At 42.0% G+C, this 26,111-nt stretch overlaps 1 protein-coding gene across 2 annotated transcripts in view; it reads right to left on the bottom strand.

Moving 5' to 3' along the window:
* The window catches only part of LOC132824231 (polypeptide N-acetylgalactosaminyltransferase 18-like), a 250,852-nt gene that overhangs the window by 124,677 nt on the left and 100,064 nt on the right, over positions 1-26,111 (bottom strand). For both annotated transcript variants that reach the window (XR_009645649.1, XM_060838546.1), the window contains exons 2-4: positions 24,464-24,659; positions 16,346-16,512; positions 3,573-3,756 (exon numbers count right to left, since the gene is read on the bottom strand). Coding sequence is in view for 1 of the 2 variants with exons in the window: in XM_060838546.1 (XP_060694529.1) it covers positions 3,573-3,756; positions 16,346-16,512; positions 24,464-24,659 (547 nt within the window). In the remaining variant the exon portion in view is untranslated. The remainder of the gene's footprint in view (positions 1-3,572; positions 3,757-16,345; positions 16,513-24,463; positions 24,660-26,111) is intronic.

Genomic DNA, 26,111 nt, shown 5'->3' on the forward strand with positions numbered 1-26,111 from the left:
AGTCTAGTCCCATTTGCCAGCACCCAGCCCGTATCCCTCTAAACCCTCCCTGTTCATACACCCATCCAGATGCCTTTTAAATGTTGCAATTGTCCCAGCCTCCATCACTTCCTCTGGCAGTTCATTCCATACACGTACCATCCTCTGTTTGAAAAAGTTGTCCCTTAGATCTCTTCTATATCTTTCCCCTCTTACCCCAAATCTATGCCCTCTGGTTCTGGACTCCCCCACCTCAGGGAAAACACATTTTCTGTTTATCCTATTCATTCCCCTCATGATTTTATAAACCTCTATAAGGTCAGCCCTCAGCCTCCGACTCTCCAGGGAAAACAGACGCAGCCTATTCAGCCTCTCCCTATGGCTCAAATCCTCCAACCTTGGCAACATCTTTGTAAATCTTTTCTGAACCCTCTCAATTTTCATAACACCCTTCCAATAGGAAGGAGACCAGAAGTGCACACATTGTTCCAAAAGTGGCCTAACCAATGTCCTATACAGTCATAACATGACCGCCCAAATCCCATACTCAATGCTCTGACCAATAAAGGAAAGCATACCAAATGCCTTCTCCACTGTCCTATCTACCTGCAACTCTACTTTCAAGGAACTATGAGCCTGCACATCCCAAGGTCTCTTTGTTCAGCAACATTCCCTAGGACCTTACCATTAAGTATACAAGTCCTGCTCTGATTTGCTTTTCTAAAATGCAGCACCTCACATTTATCTAAAGTAAATTCCATCTGCCACTCCTCAGCCCATTGGCCCATCTGATCAAGATTCCCTTGTACTCTGAGGTAATGTTCAAAACATTTGTCAAGGCTCTGTGCATAGGACCTTTCAAACCCACAATCTCTACCATCTTGAAGGGCAGCAGATATATGGGAATGCCACCAACTGCAAGCTCCCCTTGAAGCCACTCTTCATCCTGACTTGGAAATATATTGTTGCCCTTCAATGTTACCAGGTAAAACTTCTGGAATTCCCTCTGTAACAGCATTGTGGGTTCACACACACCAAATGGACTACAGTGGTTCAAAAAGGCAGCACAGCACCAATTACTAAAGGTTAATTAGGGTTAGATAATAAATTCGAGCCCAGTCAGTGACTCCCATAAATGAATTTTAAAAATTGCACTGTGACAAGACCTTTATGCCATTCAATGTATTTTAACAAGCAACCAAAATGCAAGGTACCATTTCAGCTTATAGAGAAGGATGCACCTTAGATGTAACCACAGAAGTGTGCAGTTACTTGAATTTAGTGTCTGATTTGCACATAAACATTGGTGGTCCCTTAGCCTACAGGAAGACAAAAAGAGGAAGACCATTAAGCCTGCACCGACAGTCAGAGAAGATGCCTGAGCTGCAATCTAACTCCATTAGCTCACCTTTTCTTACTTTACACACCTTGTGCACTTTGTCCCTGTATCACTTTACACCTTTGGCTAATGAATATCTCTCAGGCTCTTTTTAAATTACTAACTGATCTAACATTGACATTTGCACTAGAGATTTCCAAATATTTTCTATCCCTTGTTGATGTTTCCTAACTTCACACTGAAAAGACATGGCCTTAGTTTTAAGATTATTTGCCTCAGTCCTTGACTCCTCAGACAATAGAAAGTTTCTCTTTATTGACCCCATGAGTTATTTGGCCTATAACAGTGGTTTTTAGGCCAGTGTATATTTTGCAGCAACTCAAAGATCTGTCCTAAGGCACATCCATTATCTGCATCTGATAATGATTTATTAAACTATTAATCAACTCCACTAAGTTACTTGACAAATCCACTGCTTTTATTATGACTTATTTCATTGCAAGGTAAAGATTCAGCAATTAAACTTAAGAATCTCTCAAGAATATATTGAAAGTGGGTGACAGAATTCTTTGTCAGGCTTAATTGCATCAGTCAGTCAGGCTGATTAGCATCATCCTCTAATAGATTGAACTCACAGCTTATCAGCTCCATAGCTTTATTTAATTTTCAGGTCTTTCATCAAATAGTCCTTCACTTGAAAAAGAAGTCAACCCCTAACAACCTTTTCAAATCAGATAGACTCCTGGGCTTGCTATGCTCAGAGAAGAATTCAAATTCAGGCAAGCATCATTCCTGTAAGAGCCTGGGGTATGGGCAATCTGTTTCAAAGCTGCGGTGCTAATCTCAGGGAAAGTGCCAATCATTCAATATGCTTTCAACAGCAGTTTGTATGTACAATAAAGATGAATAAGAACCAACGTTATATTATCTATGATATCTATTGCACATTTAGAAAGCAAATTAATGAATTCACAACAAAAAGCAACAGAGAAAAAAAACTTGTATTTATATGGTGCCTCAGCAGATTAAAGCATTCCAAGGATTTTCACAAAAACAACACGTTTCAGTGTAAGAGATGTTTGGCCAAAAGCTTCATGATCAAGAAGGGAGTTTACAAAGGAATGATTTAAAGGAAGACGGAGAGGTAGAGAATTGCACAATTTTAAGACCACAACTCCTACATCCTGAGAATAGCACATCAAATAAATCTAAGACAAGGCCTTTGCTTGGCTGCAGCTGCAAAACAGTGAGCAACCCATAAGAAAGGACATGTTGAGATGGTGCAGTGCAGATTCAATGGGCCATGACCTTTAATGGCAGTGTTAACGTTATGCAGAGGAATGAGAGAGGCTTTGTACGTTAGAGCTGTGTGGGGTCCAGAGTTAAAAAGAGTTCTGATTAAGTAAATACCCAAAGGTTGTTTCCATTAGCAATGTGATTGAAGCCACACATTGAAGGACACCATTACAAGAAATAAAGGAGATAATAGAAGAAAATACAGAAAGAACTTTTGGAATGTGATATTTGTCTCTTTGAAATGTTGCTGATAAATTCTTCTCAAATGGCAATACATTACTCAACTGAATGATGAGAAAGGATATGGGTGAATAAGATGAATTATGGACATAAGCTGGATGGGATATTGAATAGTGTGGGGAGCAGGGGAGAAAATGGATGAGATATTAAAAGAGTGCATGGAGTGAGGTCGAGAGTGGAATTACACAGAATGGAATATTTAACAATATGGGAAGTAAGCAGGGTCATGAGATTAGATTGGTGTGGGTAAAACATCAAGGCTGTCTTGACTGCACACTAGAACATTCTCTTATCATAATTTTGTAATAACTGGAAGCAGTGTTGCTCAGTGAGAGATTTTGCTCTGCCTGTATTATTTATTCCTTAAATATTGCATTCTAAATCATAAATTAGAATGTGTAATTAGAAATGGGAATAGCCAGTCTTAGACAGTATACCATAAAGGATTAACTCCTAAGAATTTAAATGAAAGCTATGTCAATGATAATGTGATAGATCACATGGTAACGGTGAGTAAGAAAGAAGCAAAAGCTGAGACTTTGGGCTAATCAGAATGAAGCTATTTAGTGTACTGCAATTTTAAAGTTTCTCTGAACAGTTTTCATACTGTTGGAACATCCCTTAACTACATACATCCTCTGATTGTCGTTAGAGCAACAGAAACTGGATAATGACAATGTGAGAATTCTATCAATTAACAGCATAAAATGATATTTACCATTGAACATTGAACTCAACATGTGCATCAAAGAGAGCAACAACAGGGGCTGTCGCTGCTCTCCAGCCACTGACCCGTGATCGGATTAGCCCTTCTTGCTTTGTGTGCCTGATCACCTTTACAAAGCCTGGCTGACGTGTGTTTGCTTCATCAATGTAAGCTTGTAATTTCTCTTTGAGTTCATCTGCAAATTGAAGAAATATCAGTCATTATCAACATCATACTTGAACCTCCTAGCCAATCCGGAACTACAACTCGCACTTGTACAGTGCCTTGAGCATTATAAACCATTCTAAGGCCTTCTCCGGAGTTGGTTCAGTTGTAAACTGCCATTGAGCTATTTACAATTGCACACCAGGATAAAGTAACATATTGTGGGTATTGAAAACTTGAAATAAAAATAAATATACTTAGACGTACTCAGCAGGGTTGACAGAATCTGCACCATCCTTTCACCATCATCCCTTTTATCCTGCTATCTCACTCTATTATGATCTTCCCCATTTTCTTCAAACCTGTTGCCTTTGTACTTGTTTAAATCCAGTCAATTGTCTAACATTTTTCAGTCCTGACTAAGGTCATCAACTTGAAACATCAGCATTGTTGCTGTATCTGAAGATTCTGCTGGATCTGCTGAGTATTCTTTTTCAATTTGTTTGTGGGATGTATAGACATTGCTGGCTGGACAAACATTTATTGCCCACCCCCAACTGAAGAGAGAGATTCCTGATTTTTTATTCATTGAATTCAAATTTCACTATCAGGGCTTCAGAAGTGTAGCCTGAGGTTCTGGTTTATCAGTCCAGTGACATTTCCATTACATCACTAATGTCCCCCTTATTTGTAACACTTGCTTGTATTTATTTAAGAAAATATTAGGACAGATGACCAAATCCCAGGCCATAGGAGTAGGTTTTCAACAGTACATTAGAAGGAAAAAAAGAGATGCAGAGGCAGGGACGTTTAGGAAGGAAATTCCAATGCATCAGCCCCAACATCTAAAGGTGAGAATACTGAGAATTAAGAGCTAGACTTGGAAGCATGGAGACATTTCAGAGATTTGTAAGGCTAGAGAGGTTGCAAGATAGGAATTGAAATCATGGAAGGATTTGAAAACAAGACCGAGAATCTCATTCTAATAGGTCTTCAATGCTTTGCTCTGCAATGCAATGACTGTGTATTAGTCTTGAGTGTGATAATGGATTTCAGAGGACAGGGAATCAACAGTGCTCAATTATATACCCTGCTCAATTTTTAGTTCCCAAGAATGATTTCATTTCAAAGTTTCTAACTTTTTCTGTTTGTAGCCAATGAGTAAATCACAACACTCAGTGCAGAAAGGCAGCTGAGAAATTAGGAAATGTTTCTCAGTTTATTTGTTCATGCAGCTCCTCCTAAAGACAATAGTAAAACAATTAAACCACAAAACCATCTTCACTGCACTTACCCTGTAAACAAAACCATCTACTTGTTTATTGTATGGGAGGGCAAGGATAGTGACCCAAGAGCTCAATATACCATTAATCAAATCTTTTCATTGGCTTCAGTGACAACAACAGAAACCATTCTCCATGGAAGCAGCAGCACTGGTTCAGCTGTGCATCATCAATAATTTCATCAGTCAGCACTGCATTTCCAGTATCCATTACACGTTCCTGTTGATCAGAACCCCCCCCCACCCCCAAGATAACAACACGCAGTTATACAGCACCTTTGATGTAAACAATAAAGGGCCGAATTATTAAACAACATTTGATACCAAGCTATATAGGGAGATGTGAGGGCAGGTAGCCAAAAGTTTAGTCAAAGAGGTAGGTTTTAAGGAGCATTATAAGGAAGAATAAATGGAGATATTTAAGGAGAGAATTCACAGTTTAGGACCTAAATGTACATATAATATACACTTGGGTCCTTAAAACCTTAGCTAATAGATACATTAAGACTACGTCCATATACTGGAATGTATTTCCAATGCAAAATTAAAAGAAAATAGCGTAAGTGAGAAGGGAAGGTAAAAAGGAAGGGATGGAGAATAAATGGGACTCAGGATTATTGAAACTAAGCATAAGATAAACAATTAGTTCAGCACATTCAATGGCTTCAATGGTGTGGAATGATTAAGGGATGAAATGAAAGGAAGCCCTGTTAATCAATGAGATCACATTTTCCTGGCACACAGCATGACCCATGAACCATCTATAAATAACACAAGATGAGAGCTCAAACTGATCAAGTTCAACTCTATGCTGTTTACATCAGGAAAGCATATTGATTATCCAAAAGACAGAGACAGCTAACTGAAGGGCATCTATCTGACCCGTCACTGATACTAAATGGTTGTGTGTGTTAGAATGAGAACAGTGGGCAAATCATTTCCTTGAATAGTAATTTGTATCGATCCTGCACCTCAGTTAACGACTAAAACATTGACAGTCATTTCAAGGTACCAACTTAAAACTCTAACTCCTTTTTGTGATAATGTCAGATCATACATTCCTTTCTGATTATATTTCCCAACTTTAGGTTGACAAAGCTGAAAATGTGTTGCTGGTTAAAGCACAGCAGGTCAGGCAGCATCCAAGGAACAGGAAATTCGACGTTTCGGGCCAGAGCCCTTCATCAGGAATGAGGAGAGGGTGCCAGGCAGGCTAAGATAAAAGGTAGGGAGGAGGGACTTGGGGGAGGGGCGATGGAGATGTGATAGGTGGAAGGAGGTCAAGGTGAGGGTGATAGGCCGGAGTGGGGTGGGGGCGGAGAGGTCAGGAAGAAGATTGCAGGTTAGGAGGGCGGTGCTGAGTTGAGGGAACCGACTGAGACAAGGTGGGGGGAGGGGAAATGAGGAAACTGGAGAAATCTGAGTTCATTCCTTGTGGTTGGAGGGTTCCCAGGCGGAAGATGAGGCGCTCTTCCTCCAACCGTCGTGTTGTTATGTTCTGCCGATGGAGGAGTCCAAGGACCTGCATGTCCTCGGTGGAGTGGGAGGGAGAGTTAAAGTGTTGAGCCATGGGATGGTTGGGTTGGTTGGTCTGGGCGTCCCAGAGGTGTTCCCTGAAGCGTTCCGCAAGTAGGCGGCCCGTCTCCCCAATATAGAGGAGGCTACATCGGGTGCAGCGGCTGCAATAGATGATGTGTGTGGAGATGCAGGTGAATTTGTGGTGGATATGGAAGGATCCCTTGGGACCTTGGAGAGAAGTAAGGGAGGAGGTGTGGGCACAAGTTTTACATTTCCTGCGGTTGCAGCGGAAGGTGCCGGGAGTGGAGGTTGGGTTGGTGGGGGGTGTGGACCTGACGAGGGAGTCACGAAGGGAGTGGTCTTTGCGGAATGCTGATAGGGGAGGGGAGGGAAATATATCCCTGGTGGTGGGGTCCGTTTGGAGTTGGCGGAAATGACGGCGGATGATACGCTGTATACGGAGGTTGGTGGGGTGGTAGGTGAGAACCAGTGGGGTTCTGTCTTGGTGGTGGTTGGAGGAGTGGTGCTCAAGGGCGGTGGAGCGGGAAGTGGAAGAGATGCGGTGGAGGGCACCGTCGATCACGTCTGGGGGGAATCTGCGGTCCTTGAAGGAGGAGGCCATCTGGGCTGTACGGTGTTGGAACTGGTCCTCCTGGGAGCAGATGCGGCGGAGACGAAGGAATTGGGAATATGGGATGGCATTTTTACAGGGGGCAGGGTGGGAGGAGGTGTAGTCCAGGTAGCTGTGGGAGTCAGTCGGTTTATAGTAGATGTCTGTGTTGAGTCGGTCGCCCGAGATAGAAATGGAAAGGTCTGGGAAGGGGAGGGAGGAGTCTGAGACAGTCCAGGTGAATTTGAGGTCGGGATGGAAGGTGTTGGTAAAGTTGATGAACTGTTCAACCTCCTCGTGGGAGCACGAGGCAGCGCCGATACAGTCATCGATGTAGCAGAGGAAAAGGTGGGGGGTGGTGCCAGTGTAGTTGCGGAAGATGGACTGTTCCACATATCCTACGAAGAGACAGGCATAGCTGGGGCCCATGCTGGTGCCCATGGCAACTCCTTTAGTTTGGAGGAAGTGGGAAGATTGAAAAGAGAAGTTATTCAGGGTGAGGACCAGTTCAGTCAGTCGAAGGAGGGTTTCAGTGGAAGGGTACTGGTTGGTGCGGCGGGAAAGGAAGAAGCGGAGGGCTTTGAATCCTTCGCGATGGGGGATGGAGGTGTACAGGGACTGGATGTCCATCGTGAAGATAAGGCGTTGGGGACCGGGGCGTGAAGATAAGGCGTTGGGGACCGGGGCGTGAAGATAAGGCGTTCCCATATTCCCAATTCCTTCGTCTCCGCCGCATCTGCTCCCAGGAGGACCAGTTCCAATACCGTACAGCCCAGATGGCCTCCTTCTTCAAGGACCGCAGATTCCCCCCAGACGTGATCAACGATGCCCTCCACCACATCTCTTCCACTTCCCGCTCCTCCGCCCTTGAGCCCCGCTCCTCCAACCGTCACCAAGACAGAACCCCACCAACCTCCGTATACAGCGTATCATCCGCCGTCATTTCCGCCACCTCCAAACGGACCCCACCACCAGGGATATATTTCCCTCCCCTCCCCTATCAGCATTCCGCAAAGACCACTCCCTTCGTGACTCCCTCGTCAGGTCCACACCCCCCACCAACCCAACCTCCACTCCCGGCACCTTCCCCTGCAACCGCAGGAAATGTAAAACTTGCGCCCACACCTCCTCCCTTACTTCTCTCCAAGGTCCCAAGGGATCCTTCCATATCCGCCACAAATTCACCTGCACCTCCACACACATCATCTATTGCATTCGCTGCACCCGATGTGGCCTCCTCTATATTGGGGAGATGGGCCGCCTACTTGCGGAACGCTTCAGGGAACACCTCTGGGACGCCCAGACCAACTAACCCAACCATCCCGTGGCTCAACACTTTAACTCTCCCTCCCACTCCACCGAGGACATGCAGGTCCTTGGACTCCTACATCGGCAGAACATAACAACACGATGGTTGGAGGAAGAGCGCCTCATCTTCCGCCTGGGAACCCTCCAACCACAAGGAATGAACTCAGATTTCTCCAGTTTCCTCATTTCCCCTCCCCCCACCTTGTCTCAGTCGGTTCCCTCAACTCAGCACCGCCCCCCTAACCTGCAATCTTCTTCCTGACCTCTCCGCCCCCACCCCACTCCGGCCTATCACCCTCACCTTGACCTCCTTCCACCTATCACATCTCCATCGCCCCTCCCCCAAGTCCCTCCTCCCTACCTTTTATCTGAGCCTGCCTGGCACCCTCTCCTCATTCCTGATGAAGGGCTCTGGCCCGAAACGTCGAATTTCCTGTTCCTTGGATGCTGCCTGACCTGCTGTGCTTTAACCAGCAACACATTTTCAGCTCTGATCTCCAGCATCTGCAGACCTCACTTTTTACTCTTTAGGTTGACAAAGACAGATTCTAAAAGCACTAAATGAGTTAATCTATCTCACTGGCCTTTGTGCAGTTACTTCACCTGACAATATGCCAGCCCTACGCCATAAGTTTTCAATTTCCACAACGACACTGGATGTGGCACTAGATCAAATGCCTTCTGATAATTTAAATATAGTACATCCACCAGTCCCTTTTTATCCACAGAACGTGTTAACTCTTCAAGAAATCCAATAGATTTCCAAACGCGATTTCCCTTTCACGAAACCACGTTGACTCTGCCTGATTGCCTTAAACTTATCTAAGTGCCAGGCATTCACTTTTTTCATAATAGTTTCTGCTGGCATTTTCCAATGATTGATGTTAAGCTAAGTGGCCTGTACTTTCCTGCTTTCAATCTCCATCTCTTTTTGAATAAAGTGGTTGAATTTGTTATCTGTTTTGTTCCCTACTTTCATCCCATTGTAGGACATTAGATTAGACTAAGCACTTCGAAGAGTAACGCACCCAGACCCATTTCCCTTCAACTAATGCAACTAATACCACGGGCAATTTAGCATGGCCCGCACATCTTTGTACTGTGGGAGGAAACCGGAGCACCCAGAGGAAACCCACGCAGACACGGGGAGAACGAGCAAACTCCACACAGTCACCTGAGGCTGGAATTGAACCTGGGACCCTGGTGCTGTGAGGCAGCAGTGCTAACCACTGAGCCACCATGCCATAACATATTGCACGTCCTGCACAATATAATGTAATCCACTCACTGCCCCACCACGACTGGTAGCAGCACATAATTTTGGCCCAAGCCATCCAGATCAAAGTAAAATGGCTACTGTTATATCCTGATGCCCTTAGAGACTGCCTTTTCTCTGAGTTACTATTTAAATAGAAAATATTTCTACTCCAGAAAGAATTCATAAGTGGGGTCGGGTGAAATGGTCAGGAAAATGAGTAGAATGTATGAGCCACACTTCTCTCTTTCCTAGAGTAGGCCTGGCCTCAGGGCTGTCTCTGCTCTTGAATTCTACTGACTGGCAATATGACTGCACGGAACATGTCACTCTGTGAACTGAAAGTGGTTCTAAAATCTTCCACAGACAGACACAAAGCTGCTGGAGGAATGTAAGCTGCTCCAAGTTTCATGTGCTGGATGCCAATTAAAAATAACAACAAAAGCAGATTTCGATCACTGCAAGATCCTCACTGCGTGTTTTTTTGCATCAGAATCACCTCTTGGTGGCTCACGATGTTGTCACATTGGAGTGATTTTTAAAACACCTTGCTCTGCCTGTATGCTACAGGATGTGAAGATTTTATATCACATACACCAGAATAGACATAGAGCCATTACTGGGAAATATTGAGTCATCAGAACAGGAATAGAACATTCTCTCCAATGATTCACCATTTGTTAGTTGTGGCTCTTGAAATTATTCCACAGTGGCTGGTATCCCAACATTAAGTCAACCGTTTCTTTTACACACACAGAGAGTCCTTGACACTCATCCAGCTCCCTCAGAAGCAGCTCTCAGAGTGAACAAGATGTCTGACACTCCTGTTCTAATCTGGCAGCCAGATTAACAGCCCGATTCAGGAACTCATATTTTATCATCTCCACCTGGATGACCTCGTTATAATCACGACAGCACTCGCTTGAATATATTCAGCTGAGTTTCCCTCTTTTCTTCTGTATTCACGAAAGGATAAGTTCCTGTCTACATTTGAAATACTCGATTGATCCTGTGCTGTGATTTAGAATGCTTTATCATAATCCTTAATTGTTACTAGGTCACCCATTCCCTACTAATGCACCTATCGTTATGGGCAATTTAACATGGCCAATTCACCTGACCTGCACATCTGTGGGAGGAAACCGGAGGAAACTCACACAGACACCGGGAGAATGTGCAAACTTCATGCAGACAGTTGTCCAAGGCTGGAATCAAACCCGGGTCTGATGCTCATTGTGTGTGCTACTTCCTCCTTGATGCTTGCTGGCCTGTCAGTTGATTGCTTGATTGAAGGAGGCAACTATCTTGCATTTTACTCAGAGTAGTAAGGGTATGGAATGCTTTGCCTGCAACGGTAGTAAATTTGTCAAGTTAAAGTGCACTTATGTCGTCGGCTTCAGGTTAGTATGACAGGGCAGTGCAACATCGAGGGCCGAAGGGCCTGTACTGCGCTGTAATGTTCTATGTTCTATGTTTTAGTAGCCAACCCCTCCAGCCATAGCAGGGGCTTCTCATTGGTCATTGACTGCAGTGGTGATTCAAACAGGGATAGTTTCCAGTTTTGTCTTGTATCTGCTGTGGGAGATGTGTTGCAAAGTAAGTAACTGCACACTCTAACTTGGCAAAATATTGACATTTATACACAGTATTTGTCTGACACTTCGAGTAGCAGACATGGGATGTGTTATGGCAGAAAAGTTAAACAACCCTTTGGAATTCTGATACAGTTGTCATTAGAATTGAAGTTGGAGGGTTGCTTGCGGCACTAGGTTTGAGACTAATATTATGATGAGATGCATTTTTGAAATTTTCTCTTCTAAGGTTGCAATGCTCCAAGCTAAACCTACAAGTTATATATGTTTTTTGTGTTAGCTTGTGAACCTACAACATAATTCTTCCCTTTAGATTTTCAGATCATAAAAGCTTTGAAATACAATCCACGTAATGAAGTTGACAAATATTTCAATTTTTTTAAAACATACATATAAATATATCTTCCATCTCCCCTTTGTGATGTGATGTTTGTTAGATGTATTAATAGCTTTGTTTGATTCACATTTTGAGTTTTATTGCTATGTAGCTTTTTTGGCAACCTGCTATAGGAAAGCTATTATTTAAATTGTATAGGAAAGCTATTATTTAAATTGGAGAGGGATCAGAAAAAAATTACCAGGATATTGCTGGGATTGGAGGGCTTGAGTTATAAGAATAGGCTGGTGCTATTTTCCCTGGAGGTTGAGGTCTTATATAGAGGCTTATAAAATCATAAGGGGCATAGATGAGATGAATAGCAAAGGTCTGTTCCCTAGGATGGGGGACTTCAAAACTAGAGGAAATATTTTTAAGGATGGGGGTGAGAGGAGAAAGAGATTTTAAAAGGCACCTGAGGGGCAAACTTTTCTCACAGAAGCTGGTTCGTATGTAGAATGAACTGCCAGAGGTAGTGGTAGATGCAGGTTCAGTTATAATATTGTACATGAACAGGAAAGGTTTAGAGGGATATGGGCCAAATGCACGTGGGACTAGTTTAGTTTGGGAAACTTGGTCGACATGGATGAGTTGGACTGAATATTCACAAGGGAGGTTTAAACAATCCTTAGATAAGCACATGGATGACTTTGGGATAGTGTAGGGGGACGAGCTGAGAATAGTTCAAGGTTGGCGCAACATTGAGAGCTGAAGGGCCTGTTCTGCGCTGTATTGTTCTATGTTCTATGTTCTATGTCAAAAACTTGGCATCCTTGCCTACCTGGGTACCTGCAGAGTATGAATACTTCAAGGGTAATTCAACTGGGTAATAAATGTTAGCCTTGCCATCAGAACCATATTCCTTGAATGAATTGTTTAGTCATCGAGTCATAGAGATATATAGCACAGAAACAGACCCTTCAGTCCAAGTCGTCCATGCCAACCAGGCATCCTAAATTAATTTGGTCCAATTTGCCAACACTTGGCCCATATCCCTCCAAACCCTTCCTATTCATATACCCATCCAGGTGCCTTTTAAATTTTGCAATTTTACCACCACTTCCTGTGGCAGCTCATTCCATACATGCACCACCCTCTGTGAAAAAGTTGCCTCTTTTAAATCTTTTCCGCTCTCACCCTAAACCTATGTCCTCTAGTTCTGGACTCCCCCACCCCAGGGAAAAGAACTTGTCTTTTTAACATATCCATGCCCCTAATTATTTTATAAACCTCTATAAAGGTCACCCCAAAGCTCCAGAGAAAACAGCCTCAGCGTATTCAGCTTCTCCCTATAGCTCAAACCCTCCAAACCTGGCAACATCCTTGTCAATCTTTTCTGAACATTTCAAATTTCACAACCAGCCTTCCAATAGAAGAGAGACCAGAACTGCACACAATAAAAGAAATTACAATCCAAAAAAAATCATGTAACACTTTGTTAATGAGATTTTTCACTCTTGCTTTGATCCAGAATTAGGAAAGAAAGAGGCCATTCAGCCAATAGGCTTTACGCTGGCTTTCCAGTAAACTAACAGCATAATATTCCTCCTTTCCTCATAATCTTACATTATTTTGCATCAAATTTTATCCAGCTTTCCCCTAAAAAGTATAGTGGTCTCTCAACTACTCTGCAATAAAGCATTCTGTCCATCCTAATCACTCTTTTCTCCATCTCAGTGACCATCTTAAATTGCTTTTATTAATTATTACCCTCTTAAATTGATGGGACATCACAAACAGTAACTGTAGAGCAGTTGTATAAACAATAGTCCTTTGTAATATTTAGAATCCATAATTGCAGCTCAAAGTTTCTAAGTGTTTGCTTCCTGATACATGGTTTGCGGTGATCAGGGTTGACATGGTGGATTGGTCCAGGGCAAGACCATTATGCAAGCTATAATTGGTATTCACATCCAAAATATATTGTTTGATAATGACCATTGGAGTATATCAGCCACAACAATCAAATAATCTCTCATAAATTGAAGGTGTAGTGGACAGTGAAGAGGGTTACCTCAGATTACAACAGGATCTTGACCAGATGGGCCAGTAGGCTGAGAAGTGGCAGATGGAGTTTAATTCAGATAAATGCGAGGTGCTGCATTTTGGGAAAGCAAATCTTAGCAGGACTTATACACTTAATGGTAAGGTCATAGGGAGTGTTGCTGAACAAAGAGACCTTGGAATGCAGGTTCATAGCTCCTTGATAGTGGAGTTGCAGGTAGTTAGGGTAGTGAAGGTGGCGTTTGGTATGCTTTCCTTTATTGGTCAGAGTATTGAGTGTAGAAGTTAGGAGGTCATGTTGTGGCTGTACAGGAAATTGGTTAGGTCAATTGGAATATTGCGTGCAATTCTGGCCTCCTTCCTATCAGAAAGATGTTGTGAAACTTGAAAAGGTTCAGAAAAGATTTTCAAGAATATTGCCAGGGTTGGAGGATTTGAGCTATAAGGCGAGGCTGAACAGGCTGGGGCTGTTTTCCCTGGAGTGTCGGGGGCTGAGGGATGACCTTATAGAGATTTACAAAATTATGAGGGGCATGGATAGGGTAAATAGGCAAAGTCTTTTCCCTGGGATTGGGGAGTCCAGAACTAGGTGGCATAGGTTTAGGTGAGAGGAGAAAGATATAACAGAGACCTAATGGGCAACGTTTTCACACAGAGAGTGGTACGGGTATGGAATGAGCTGCCAGAGTAAGTGGTGGATGCTGGTACAATTGCAACATTTAAGAGGCATTTGGATGGGGCTATGAATAGGAAGGGTTTGGAGGAAAATGGGCCGGGTGCTGGCAGGTGGGACTAGATTGGGTTGGGATATCTGGTCGGCATGGACGGGTTGGACTAAAGGGTCTGTTTCCATGCTGTACTCTATGACTCTATATGCTCTGCTCTTTACCTCTTCATTTGCCTACACCCTGCAGAATTTTTAGCACCTGAGCCACTCTTGTAGCCACAATATTTGGATGGCTGGTCCAAGCCAGAAACTGAACCAGAACAGCTAATCATATCACAGACTTGGAATTCATAGAATCATAGTCGTTGAGTCATTCAACATGGAAACAGACCCTTCAGTCCAACCAGTCCATGTCGACCATAATCCCAAACTGAACTAGTACCGCCTGCCTGCACTTGGCTCATATCGTTCCAAACATTTCTTATTCATGTACTTATTTAAATGTTATCTAAATGTTGTAACTCTACTGGTGTCTACTACTTCCTCTGGAAGTTCATTCTGCACACGAACCACTCTCTGTGTAAAAATTTTATCCCTCATGTTTTTAAAATCTTTCTCTTCTCACCTTAAAAATATAGTCCCTAGTCTTGAAGTCCTCCACCCTGGGGAAAAGAAACCTGTCATTCACCTTATCTATACCCCTCATGATTTTATAAACCTCTGTAAGGTCACCCCTAAACCTTCTATGCTCCTGTGAAAAAAGTCCCAGCATATCCATCCTCTCCTTATAACTCAAACCCTCCATTCCTGGCAACATTCTGGTAAATCTTTTCTGAACTCTTAATAATATCCTTCCTATCCTTAATAATAATAGCTTTATAATATCCTTCCTATAACTGGAATTGGACACAATACCCCAGAACAGGCCTCACCAATGTCCTGTCCAATGTCAATATGACATCCCAACTCCTATTCTCAAGGAAGTAACTCTCTCCCTACTCCCCAAAGCTTGTCAACCATCTACAAGGCTTGTCAGGAGTGTGATGGAATACTCTCTATTCACCTGGATGAATACAGCTCTACAAATACTCAAGAAGCTTGACATTATCTATGACAAAGCTTGATTGTCACCACAACATTTGACATTCATTGTCTTCCACTCTAACACACAGTGTCAGCATTGTCCACCATCTACAACAGATACTGCAACAACTCACCAAGGTTCCTTTGATAGCACCTTCCAAACCTCCAACTCCTATCACTCAGAAAGACAGGCAGTAAATGCAAGGGATCACCACTACCTTCAGGTATCCCTCTAAAGCTTTATACCATCCTGACTTGGAATAATATTGCTGACTATTTATTGCTGCTCAGTCAAGACACTGGAATTTCCTCCCTAAATTCACGCTGATTTCCTGCAGCCCAAGGACGGTGCAGTTCAAGAAGGCAACACCATGCATCTTCTCAAATGCAATTAGAGCTAGGCAATTAAACAATTCCCACATTCCATGAGTGAATTAAAGAACACATCCATGCATGCTTACTTGCAGGCGTGAGGAAATCACGCATATTCTGTAACACATAAACTCAAGCAAACACAAAACATGATCACTAACCACACAATCAAACACAGTCACAGACATGAATACAATGTACATGTACATCAGCTTGCACAATACACACACATACACACTCCCATACTATACAGGATTTAATGTTCCTGGCCTTATAATGTTGTGTTGTAACTGTGTGTTTATCTACTAATTGAAGGAGATCTACTCATATTTATAGAAAAGAACAATAATCACTATTGCAAATTACTTGGAGAAACTTTAAATAAATCGAATATACTTGCAGATGGGTTTATTGAGGTGGGGGAATAGTTAGAAGGAAAGGTTGAGTACTCTGCAAAGAATTAATTGGGCCTAATTGACACTTGCTGTTCAAAAAAAATGCTTCTTATAAGTCTTTGCTACATCCCAGCCACAAACAATTGCCATCTACTTACCATTGTTACTGTGGTCATCGACTAGCACAATCTCCTTGAGGAGGTGAGCTGGGGTTTTGGATATCACTGAGTGCATGGAGCGTAGAACAACAGAAGGAGCTTCATTAACAAAGATAAAAACCACACTGATTTGAGGGAGGTTTGCTGGGTAGGTGAGGTTACTGCATCTAGAACAACACAATCAGAAATAGAAATTAGTCATGTGGAATAACATTTAAAAGTTTCTCTCTTTTTCACTCTAAACTCATGTTTCATTTTGAAATTGCAAACTATAATGGAGTGTGAACGGAATTTAGTTCTTCTCAACACTGAAGATGTGAGCTTGATTCAGAATCACATGTAGAGGATTCTCACATTACTTCATTCTAAAGTTCAGAAGAAGCTATTCCAATTTAATATTATCATTCTAAAGTGTTTGTGAGAAAAGAGAGAGACTGTGTAAACAATTTTTCTTTATCGATGGCAAGACACGTTGAAAAAGTTTGATTTTGTAAGTCGAGACAATGAATATGCAAGGTGGAAATTTAAACCTTAATAAAAAGACTGGTTAGCTCAGATAAAATATTGCATACAATTCTGGCAGCCATACTTTAGGAAGAAGGTCAATAGATACGAAAGGGTGCAGAAAAGGTTTACTAGAATGGCGATGGGATTAAGTACTTCATTTGTGGGGAAAGCTGGAAAACTGCAAGGTTCAGGGTAAATTTGTCCTTTAGAGAAGGAAACTCTCACCCTTACCCAGTCTGGGCACATAGGTGACTCCAGTCACATGTCAATGCTAACTCTTCACTACTTTCTAAGATGAATCAGCAGTGTCTCAGTTGTAACAAACCTCATCAGGTAGAAGACTCATTGTGAACTTCTCAGGGCAACTGTGAATGTTCTAAGTAAATTCACACATCATCAAAATCACCAGGCTGTGTATTTTTTTTTCTTTTCCTTTGTTAAGTTTTGACTATTGTATATTTGATTTAATTGTATATCAATGTTTGTATTTGAGAGTTTTGTTTATTTTTGTAAACTTGTAAAAATGTTAAATTTCTAATAAAAATATCTTTAAAAAAAATCACCAGGCTACATTTGTCAGACCATTTCAGCACACATGCTCCATCAGAATTGAAGGGAATGGAAGAACCATTGCTAATGTTGCTGCTGAAAACCCAAGAGCCATCAAACAGCTATTTGAGATGCAGTGCCTCAAACACAATTGACCCAGAATGGAAGTTAGCATGGATGTACTGACAGAGAAAAGTCTTGGCTTAAGGGGAAAATGTGGCATCTTTTCTGCCCAAATGGCACCTTAGAAATTGACACAGACAGATGGTGCATTAGGAGGGGTAAAGAGCAGAGATTTCATTATTTTAATATGTTACCTGTGAAGTGAATGAACCCAAAGCCTCTGTGGTCCAGAGAGCTTGACAATAAAATGTCACATCACTTGACATATAAAGTCATTAGCCTGTATTGGCCTTCAGAATGGGATTGGCATCTGCACAACTGCAAGCACATTCCTTGGCCTGGCTGATTTTCAAACTCAAGAATCTATCCAGACTTACTGGAGAAGGTGGAGGGGGGAGTGATTTGATGGGCAAAATGAGGAAAACATTTCAGAAGTAGGTTGAGGAAAACATGGTGTGAAGACCAGATAGGAGGCCTGACTCCATGAAATTGCTGCGGTCTACAGGTACTTCTCTAGCAATGGAGCAGACCTATATATCAGGAGAGTCCCCAAGTGCCCACTTAGTGTGATTTCTTCTGCCACATGGCTCTTCCATTTCCATTGATCCAGATAACCACATGCAGAACTAATAAATGTGACAATAACAGTGAAAAAGTTCCTCTGAAAGGGTTAATCAAATCGGCAATTAAAGAGTCGATAACAGAGGCTTCAAATGCTTCATTTCTCTTAATCCTGTGCAAGTGATCACTGAAACATTGACAAAAGAAATGACATAAGGAATCATTTACTATAACTGCTTAAAGATGTCAATCAAGCAAATCCAACAGTTCTCTCCAGCTGTCAAAACAAACTCAAAATCAGGTAATTCTTTCATGAGTCTGGGCTCTTTGCCAAGCTACACTGTCCATACCCCACAGTGATTCATGTGCCAGAATCAGTTGACCAAATTAAACACATTCCTCTGGTTATTCATAACCAATAGAATTCAAACTGTATTCAACCAGCATGCATTTGCAAAACACCAAACAAAATGTCTACAATTCAATGTGTTTCTGCAATCGGGCCACACTTAGTAAACAATACCAAGTGCTCTAAAAGCTTCAATAACAACCATTTTGAACAACAATAATTCATAGGCAAGGACCCATTTTCTGAAAATAAAAGGAATTTGTTCAAGCCTAGTGCCTTGCTGAATTATGCCGAAGCAAGGCGAACTTAAAAGTGCCTCATTGCTTTTTCTATGGCAATGCCTTAGTCAATGAGAGTTAATCTGTTAACACATCAGGACCTGTGGCACAAATTGCTATGGTTGTTTGAAATTTGACATTCTTCTGTTTGTCCTGAGAGTGTAAGATGAAGCATTTCAGCACAATGTGCCTCGTTTCAGCAATATTGCATTAGCAAATGCAGACTAATAGTAAGGGCGTGGAATACCCTGCCTGCAACAGTAGTAGACATGCCAACTTTAAGGACATTTAAATGGTTATTGGATAAACATATGGATAATAATGGAATAGTGTAGGTTAGATGGGCTTCAGATTGGTTTCACAAGTTGGTGCAAGATGGAGGACAGAAGGGCCTGTACTGTGCTGTAATGTTCGATGTTCCATGTTCTAGTAGGTTGAATGATGAATTGAAAGAACCTTGGCACACCTTGCATTGAACAGGTTAACATGCAGAATATGGTGCTTATTATTGCACACAGGGTGCATCCTGAAGGTTTCTTTCTTGTTGAAAATGTTGCATGTATTCCTAAACCATTGGCATGGGAATCCCACTGATAACTCCATAGCATTCAGGACATTCAGCCCATCTGTTTAAATATACTGACAATGCCCATTGACTTACAGTTTCATGCCAAATGAGGTGAACTTGCGTCAGTAACTTGCTCAATCCCACAACACCAAACTTGCATTTCTATAGTATCCTTAATGTAAAAAAAGTGTCTAAAGTACTTTACCTGGTAACTATTCTTAGCTTATGACAGTGCTACATTATTAGCTTACTTCTATCTTCTCAAGGGAAATTAGGGATGGGCAATAAATACTGGTCTAGTCAGTGACTCCCAGCTCCAGTGAATGAATATTCAAAAGGTTTTATGAGGAACCAGCATCTATTTGGAACAAAATGGCCCAGGCTGGTGTTAGAAGGTGGCTTTGTGGCCTATTCAGGACAACAGGTTAAGGTAATGGAGCTTCCCAGTTCCAAAATGAATAAAAAACTGTTTCTTTTTTAACTACTCAATTTCTGATGACCGTGTAGAGTTAAACCCAATTCTTGATTGAGAACAGGCAGCCTGAAGACTGGCTACCCGTAATCTTTGGCAATATTCCTCTTTATATGAGCCATCCAAGGAAATAAGCCCACAACCAGGAGATTTTGTTCTTTTATAGTTTGAATCAATATGCTCCATTGATAAGTGCACTGATTAGTTGCAGAGCTGCAGTAATGACTATTGGCAGTGTGTCACTGTTAGTTTTGTAAAACTGTTAAATGCTGGCTTTGGCTGAGGTACTGAGTTGAAATCTTAGCCCTTCCTGGAACAGAGCTGTTTTGATTTTCAAGCGCACAGATTGTTTCTTTCATTTACAGAAATGCTTGGAGAAAGAGGCTAGTATCAAAGCATTTTGTTGCTTTAATTAAAAAGGGTTGTGTTGCCAATTTCTTGTTTGCTTCAGCCCAAAGCTTCTGTTTGGATGGTAGTTTTGAGATCAATTGACTATCAGGATGAAAGGAATGGTTCCAGAAATACATAAATGAGGAAGACTTGGGTTTCTATAGCGCCTTTCATGAGTTCAAGACATCACCAAGTGTTTTACAGCCAGTGAAATATTTTTAAAGTATAGTAATTGTCGTCATGTATAAAACTGTACACAGCAAGATCACAGCAAGGACAGAATAGCCAAAAGATCTGTTTTGAGTGCTGTTGGTTGAGGGATACCAGGATACCAGGAAGAATTCTCCTCCCTACTTTGAATTTATGGCCCTGGGATATTTTATACCCACCTATCTTCAACAATTCACCTCAAAGATAGCCATCTGTGAAAAGTGCAGCATTCCATCAGTACTACAGTGGGCCCGACAGAACAGGTTCACTGTTCAAGCCTTTGGAATGGGACATGAACCCACATCCTTCCGGTTCAGATAGTGCTTTCCAGTGAGGTGCAATTCACATGGGAATTGCTTGAATTTGGACAGGCACTGAGCTTGGCTTTACCACCCAGGATGTGAGGCCAGAGGAAATCTGGTGATGGTAGATGAGGAAGGAGACACTATAAAATAAGAATTAGTCTGAACTCAAAATAGAGTAGTGGGGGCCGAAAATGAGACCAGAGAGTTGGACTCCAGTGGTGATTCATCACTCTGTATCTTAACCCAACTCCACATCAATTTGCAATTTTGGTAGCCCACGTTTTATTTGGAAAGTAACATGTCATTAAAAGATGTTTTTGTTGCTCATGTAGGATTATATCTGCTGCTGAAACTCCAATCCATGCCTTTGTAACATTCAGACTCAAATCACTTCTGGCTCCCTTCCCAACTTGCCTCTCTTCAGAAATATGATCTCACTTAAAGCTCTGCTGCCCATGCTCTAAGTCACACCAAGTGTCTTCACTTCTGCACCAGCTATACATTGAGTCCTTCAACTTTAAATTCTCATCCTGCTTTTGCAGGGTACACTCAGTGGGCTGAAAGGCCTAAATCTGCTCCTATATCCTTATGGTCTTGTGTTCAGGCAGGAAAGAATCAAATTTACAAAGAATGGCATCGATATTCACCTATCCTCTGGCTCAGCTCACTCTGCCATGTCATCTGACTTTGCTCATTGCATTCTGGGCCATAAGGTCATGCTGTGAGCTCCTGCTTGAAGTAGAAGAGAAAGAGAGAGACCCAAAATGAACTGGCACCAAAAGGTCTCCAGCTGGATGACAGACACAAGAACGTGGAGTGCTTTCTTTGCCATTTGTGTCCCTGGATTCAGGAGCTAGGACATCTAAGAAAGTCTTGTGTTGGTTTCATTAGTTTTCAGAAAGTTTGGGAAACCTATACCAATATGTCAATATTGCTGTGATATCACTGTAATGGAAATCCTGAACTTGTCCTTCCTAAGGGGACCTATATGGACTTCACTAAAGCGTTCAACAAGGTTCCCCATTGGAGACTGGTTGGTAAGGTTAGATCTCATGAATGCAGGGAAAACTCACCATTTGGATATAGAACTGTCTCAAAGGTAGAAGACAGAGGGTGATGGTGGAGGGTTGTTTTTCAGACCACAGACCTGTGACCAGAGGCGTGCCAAAAGGATCGATGCAGGGTCCATTCCTTTTCATCGTTTATAGAATTGATTTGGATGTGAGCTTAAGAGGTTTGGTTCGTAAGTTTACAGATGACGCCAAAATTGGAGGTGTAGCGGACAGCTAAGAAGGTTACCTCAGATTAGAACAGGATCTTGATCAGATGAGCCAATGGGCTGAGGAGTGGCAGGTGGAGTTTAATTTAGATAAGTGTGAAGTGGTGCATTTTGGGAAAGCAAATCCTAGCAGGACTTATACACTTAGTGGTAAGGCACTAGGGAGTGTTGCTGAACAAAGAGACCTTGAAGTGCAGGATCATAGTTCCTTGAAAGTAGAGTTGCAGGTAGATGGGATAGTGTAGAAGGTATTTAGTGTGCTTTCCTTTTTTGGTCAGAGCATCAAGTATAGCAGTTGGGAGGTCATGTTGTGTTTATACAGAACATTGGTTAGGCAACGTTTGGAATATTGCATGCAATTCTGGTCTCCTTCCTATCAGCAGGATGTTATGAAACTTGAAAGGGTTCAGAAAAAATTTTCAAGGATGTTGCCACGGTTGGAGGATTTGAGCTATAGGGAGAGGCTGAACAGGCTAGGGCAGTTTTCCCTGGAGTGTCGAAGGCTGAAAGATGACCTTATCGAGGTTTATAAAATCATGAGGGCCACGGATAGGATAAATAGACAAGGTTCTTTTCCCTGGGACGGGGTGTCCAGAACTAGAGGGCATACATTTAGGGTGAGAGGGGAAAGATATAAAAGAGAGACAAGGGGCAACTTCTTCACTCAGGATGGTACATGTATGGAATAAGCTGCTAGAGGAAGTATTGGAGGCTAGTACAATTGCAACATTTAAAAGGCATCTGGATGGGTTTATAGGAAGGGTTTGGAGGGATATGGGCTGGGGCTGGCAGGTGGGACTGATTGGTTTGGGATATCTGGTCGGCATGGACGGGTTGGACCGAAGGGAATGTTTCCGTGCTGTACATCTCGATGACTCTATAGCTAAGTTATCAATTTGTTCTTGCTCATTTTGCTATCACCCAATTCAAACTTAGCATCTCCTGTTAGGGCAAGAGATGAGACAATTACTATTTTTAAGGGTCCAAAAGAACTAGTGATAACATGGAGCATGACTAAGTGTTTTATCTTTTCCAGAATAGTGTTATGGACCAGATTAAACCTTCTCAAAATACATTAAGAAGACAATCTAGACTCTTCAGGTTCATGTTTTAAAGGCAAATACCAGGCATTGCATTCTGAATGCAATTTGATTAGTCAAACTATCAGATTTGAACAGAACACACTTGATTCATACACTATAGTTAAAATATTAAAAACAGAAATTGGGATAACTTAACCCTATTGAAAAAGTTCACAAAATAACAGATTATTTGACTATTAAACATAGTAGATAAACATAATAAATATAGTAACATCCCATAAACAGCCTCTTGAAAAAGGCAAGTCCAGTAAAAAAGATTGTCTCACAGGCCATCCTCCGGTCCAGGATGGTAACATCAAGAGAAAACTCTGTGTGTGTGTGAGAGAGAGAGAGAGAAAGAGAGAGAAGCAGGGAGAGGTGTACTGTAGCTTCCAAATGCTGCTTTCAAACCCCACAACTGCAACTATTGAAAAACCAAAACTAAACATCCTGGTTCTGTGGGAGCTTGCCCCACCCATTCAGGCTGCTTCTATTATCCCCACTATAAAAAAAATCTGTTTACTTTACAATTAACAACTTGGGACCTCTGTCTTAAAATTTCTCTTCAAAGAAAGGGACAAAGTACACCACTTAAAGCCATAGTATGGCCACAACAATAAAACCAGAGGACAGAGCCTGTTTGAAGTGAATAAAATCAAATATACTCTGTGAAAAAAATACTCCAGTGATTGAGGGGTCATTCTATAGTACTGACTCCTGAAGGAGATTGGAATTGTTCATTCGATGGCATTCACAACAGATCTATTGCATTCAGGTGACACTGTCATGAGCAATTTGAAAAATGACAAATATAACAAGCTGGGAAGGACCAGTTGATTTTAGACTTATGCTTTTCAAAGATCTCCATCATTGAGGTACTCCTTACCTCACATCTAGCTCTATTATAGAGTCACTGATAGGGATTGTTTAGTGTGGGTAAAGAAATGAGATTGTGATCTATGTGATGATGTATCAATGGCAGCAGCAGTCATGTGCTCAACTCTGAGAAGAGAACTCAAGGAACAGTCTGTGCCAAAGGTAGATCTACTACCTCACTGTATGGTATGTATCATAGTGTAACTATAAGGAGATCTGCTAGAGTCAGAATAGTCATTCCTAGGTAGAGAAAACCTTCCTAATATATACCATACTGCAAATTATCCACAGGGACATCCAAATAAGATCCAAAAGTGCACCCAAACCAAGTAATGTGACCACCAGGATGAACAAGATGGACGTTGAACAATATTGACAGCCAATGGCATTGTTTCAGTTGAGGAGAGTCTGGTCTTTTGCTGTGGGGGTTCTGCCAATATCACTCTAGAGTTAAGGCAGATGGTCTATATGGGTCACACCTCACAAGACCCCAGGAAATTCAGGCTCATCTCTGTTTTACACATCCTGGAAAACCAAATTATTACACCAGTGTTTTACATATAACATACCCATCTGGCCGGAGGTCAGGGATGGACCTGTCCAATGGCAGTAGGTCACTGAGGTAGCTGTTGTAGCCGTAGTATTGGAACTTCTTCAAAGCAACCCTCTGATTTTCAGGAGAAAGGTCATGACCCCAGTGGGCGAAGAGTAAGGAATCAGTAAAGGCATCAGCAGGCACACTCTCCTCCGGCTTCTGCGGAACCTCTGGAAAGAAAAGGGGAAAAAGAACTTACATTGATATAATGCTTTTCACATCCTTGAGACACCCCAAAGTATTTACAGCTCTGGAGTGTGGTCACTAATGCAAGTGTGATGGGTAAAATGAGGTTGTACATCCAAAATTATAATAGTGTAAAAAGATGCTTAAGCAGATGAACAAGTTATTTCACAACAGTGTGAGCATTGTGTATTCTGCATTTATGGGTTCTGTCACCAGCAGGCGGAGCATTGCAGTCCCTGAGTAATGAGAGAAATGCTCCTGAATGAAATGGCAAAATGACTGAGGCTGAAAATCATTGCAAGCAGGGAACAAGACCAGTCAGCAGCTATTTCTCACATTAAATTTTCAACTAGTTATAAAATCCATGAAAAACAGCAACAATTTGTAATCAATCCGCAAATTGTGCTTCTGGTGACTGATAAGGAGCATTATCTCTGCACAGTTGCAGTGTGACGTTGTCTGACAATTAATCAGCTTTCTCTTCACTGAAAGCAGGGTCTCTCCTGCCAAAGAAATGTATAGACATAAATTTTATTTGTATAATTGCTGCTGTGTTTTCCTGGACCTGACAAATGTAATGTTGTGCTGGCATGATGTCACAGGTACAACTGTACATGTGCAGATAGACACAGTGTCCGTTTTTGTGTTGGGAACATACACTCCATTATTCTTAGCACACCAGGGTAAAATAGCATTTCCACAGTGAAACTTCACCCAACCAGACAGGCAGCATGGGAATGTAAACACAAGGATTTGAGAATTACAGACTTTGGACCCAAATTCCCAAATGTAGCGCTGATAGCTGCAGACCAGTCCAAATGAGAAGTATAAATATTTGTTGCATTGTTCTTTTGCAAATATCACATTTAAATCCTTCACTGCATTAACTTCTCTGAGATATATGAGTGTGGGGTCTGAGGGTTATTGAGGAAGCATCTAGCCAAAATGTTCCAGTCACATGGTGGGGGATGGTGGGGGAGGGTGGGGGGGGGGCCCTCCGGTTCAAAGGACAACCTGGTCTACTCCTGACCATCAATTTGATGTGTTTGATTAAAACATGTATTTCTCTAGCACCTTTTACAACCCTCCTTAAATCCCTCTGTGTCTCTACCTCCCTTTCCTCCTCTAAGATGATCCTTAGAAATTACTCCTTAATCACACTCAATATCTAATGTTCCTGTGAAGTGCCTTTGGCTGTCTATTATGATGAGAGTAATATATCACAGTATTTTAGTTTTTTCCAGTCTAAGTACTATCACATCAAAGTCAAATGATCAAAGGGCAGCAACAGGACAGGTTTCAGAATGGAACTGGGAGTTGAGCATGGGAAATTGCACGAGAAGGAGATTGGAGTGAGTTAAGAGGTGGAGGGCAGTACAGTGGCTCAGTGGTTAGCACTGCTATCCCACAGCATCATTGATTCAGGTTCGATTCCA

Source organism: Hemiscyllium ocellatum, chromosome 18, assembly GCF_020745735.1.
Source record: "Hemiscyllium ocellatum isolate sHemOce1 chromosome 18, sHemOce1.pat.X.cur, whole genome shotgun sequence".
Lineage (NCBI taxonomy): Eukaryota > Metazoa > Chordata > Chondrichthyes > Orectolobiformes > Hemiscylliidae > Hemiscyllium > Hemiscyllium ocellatum.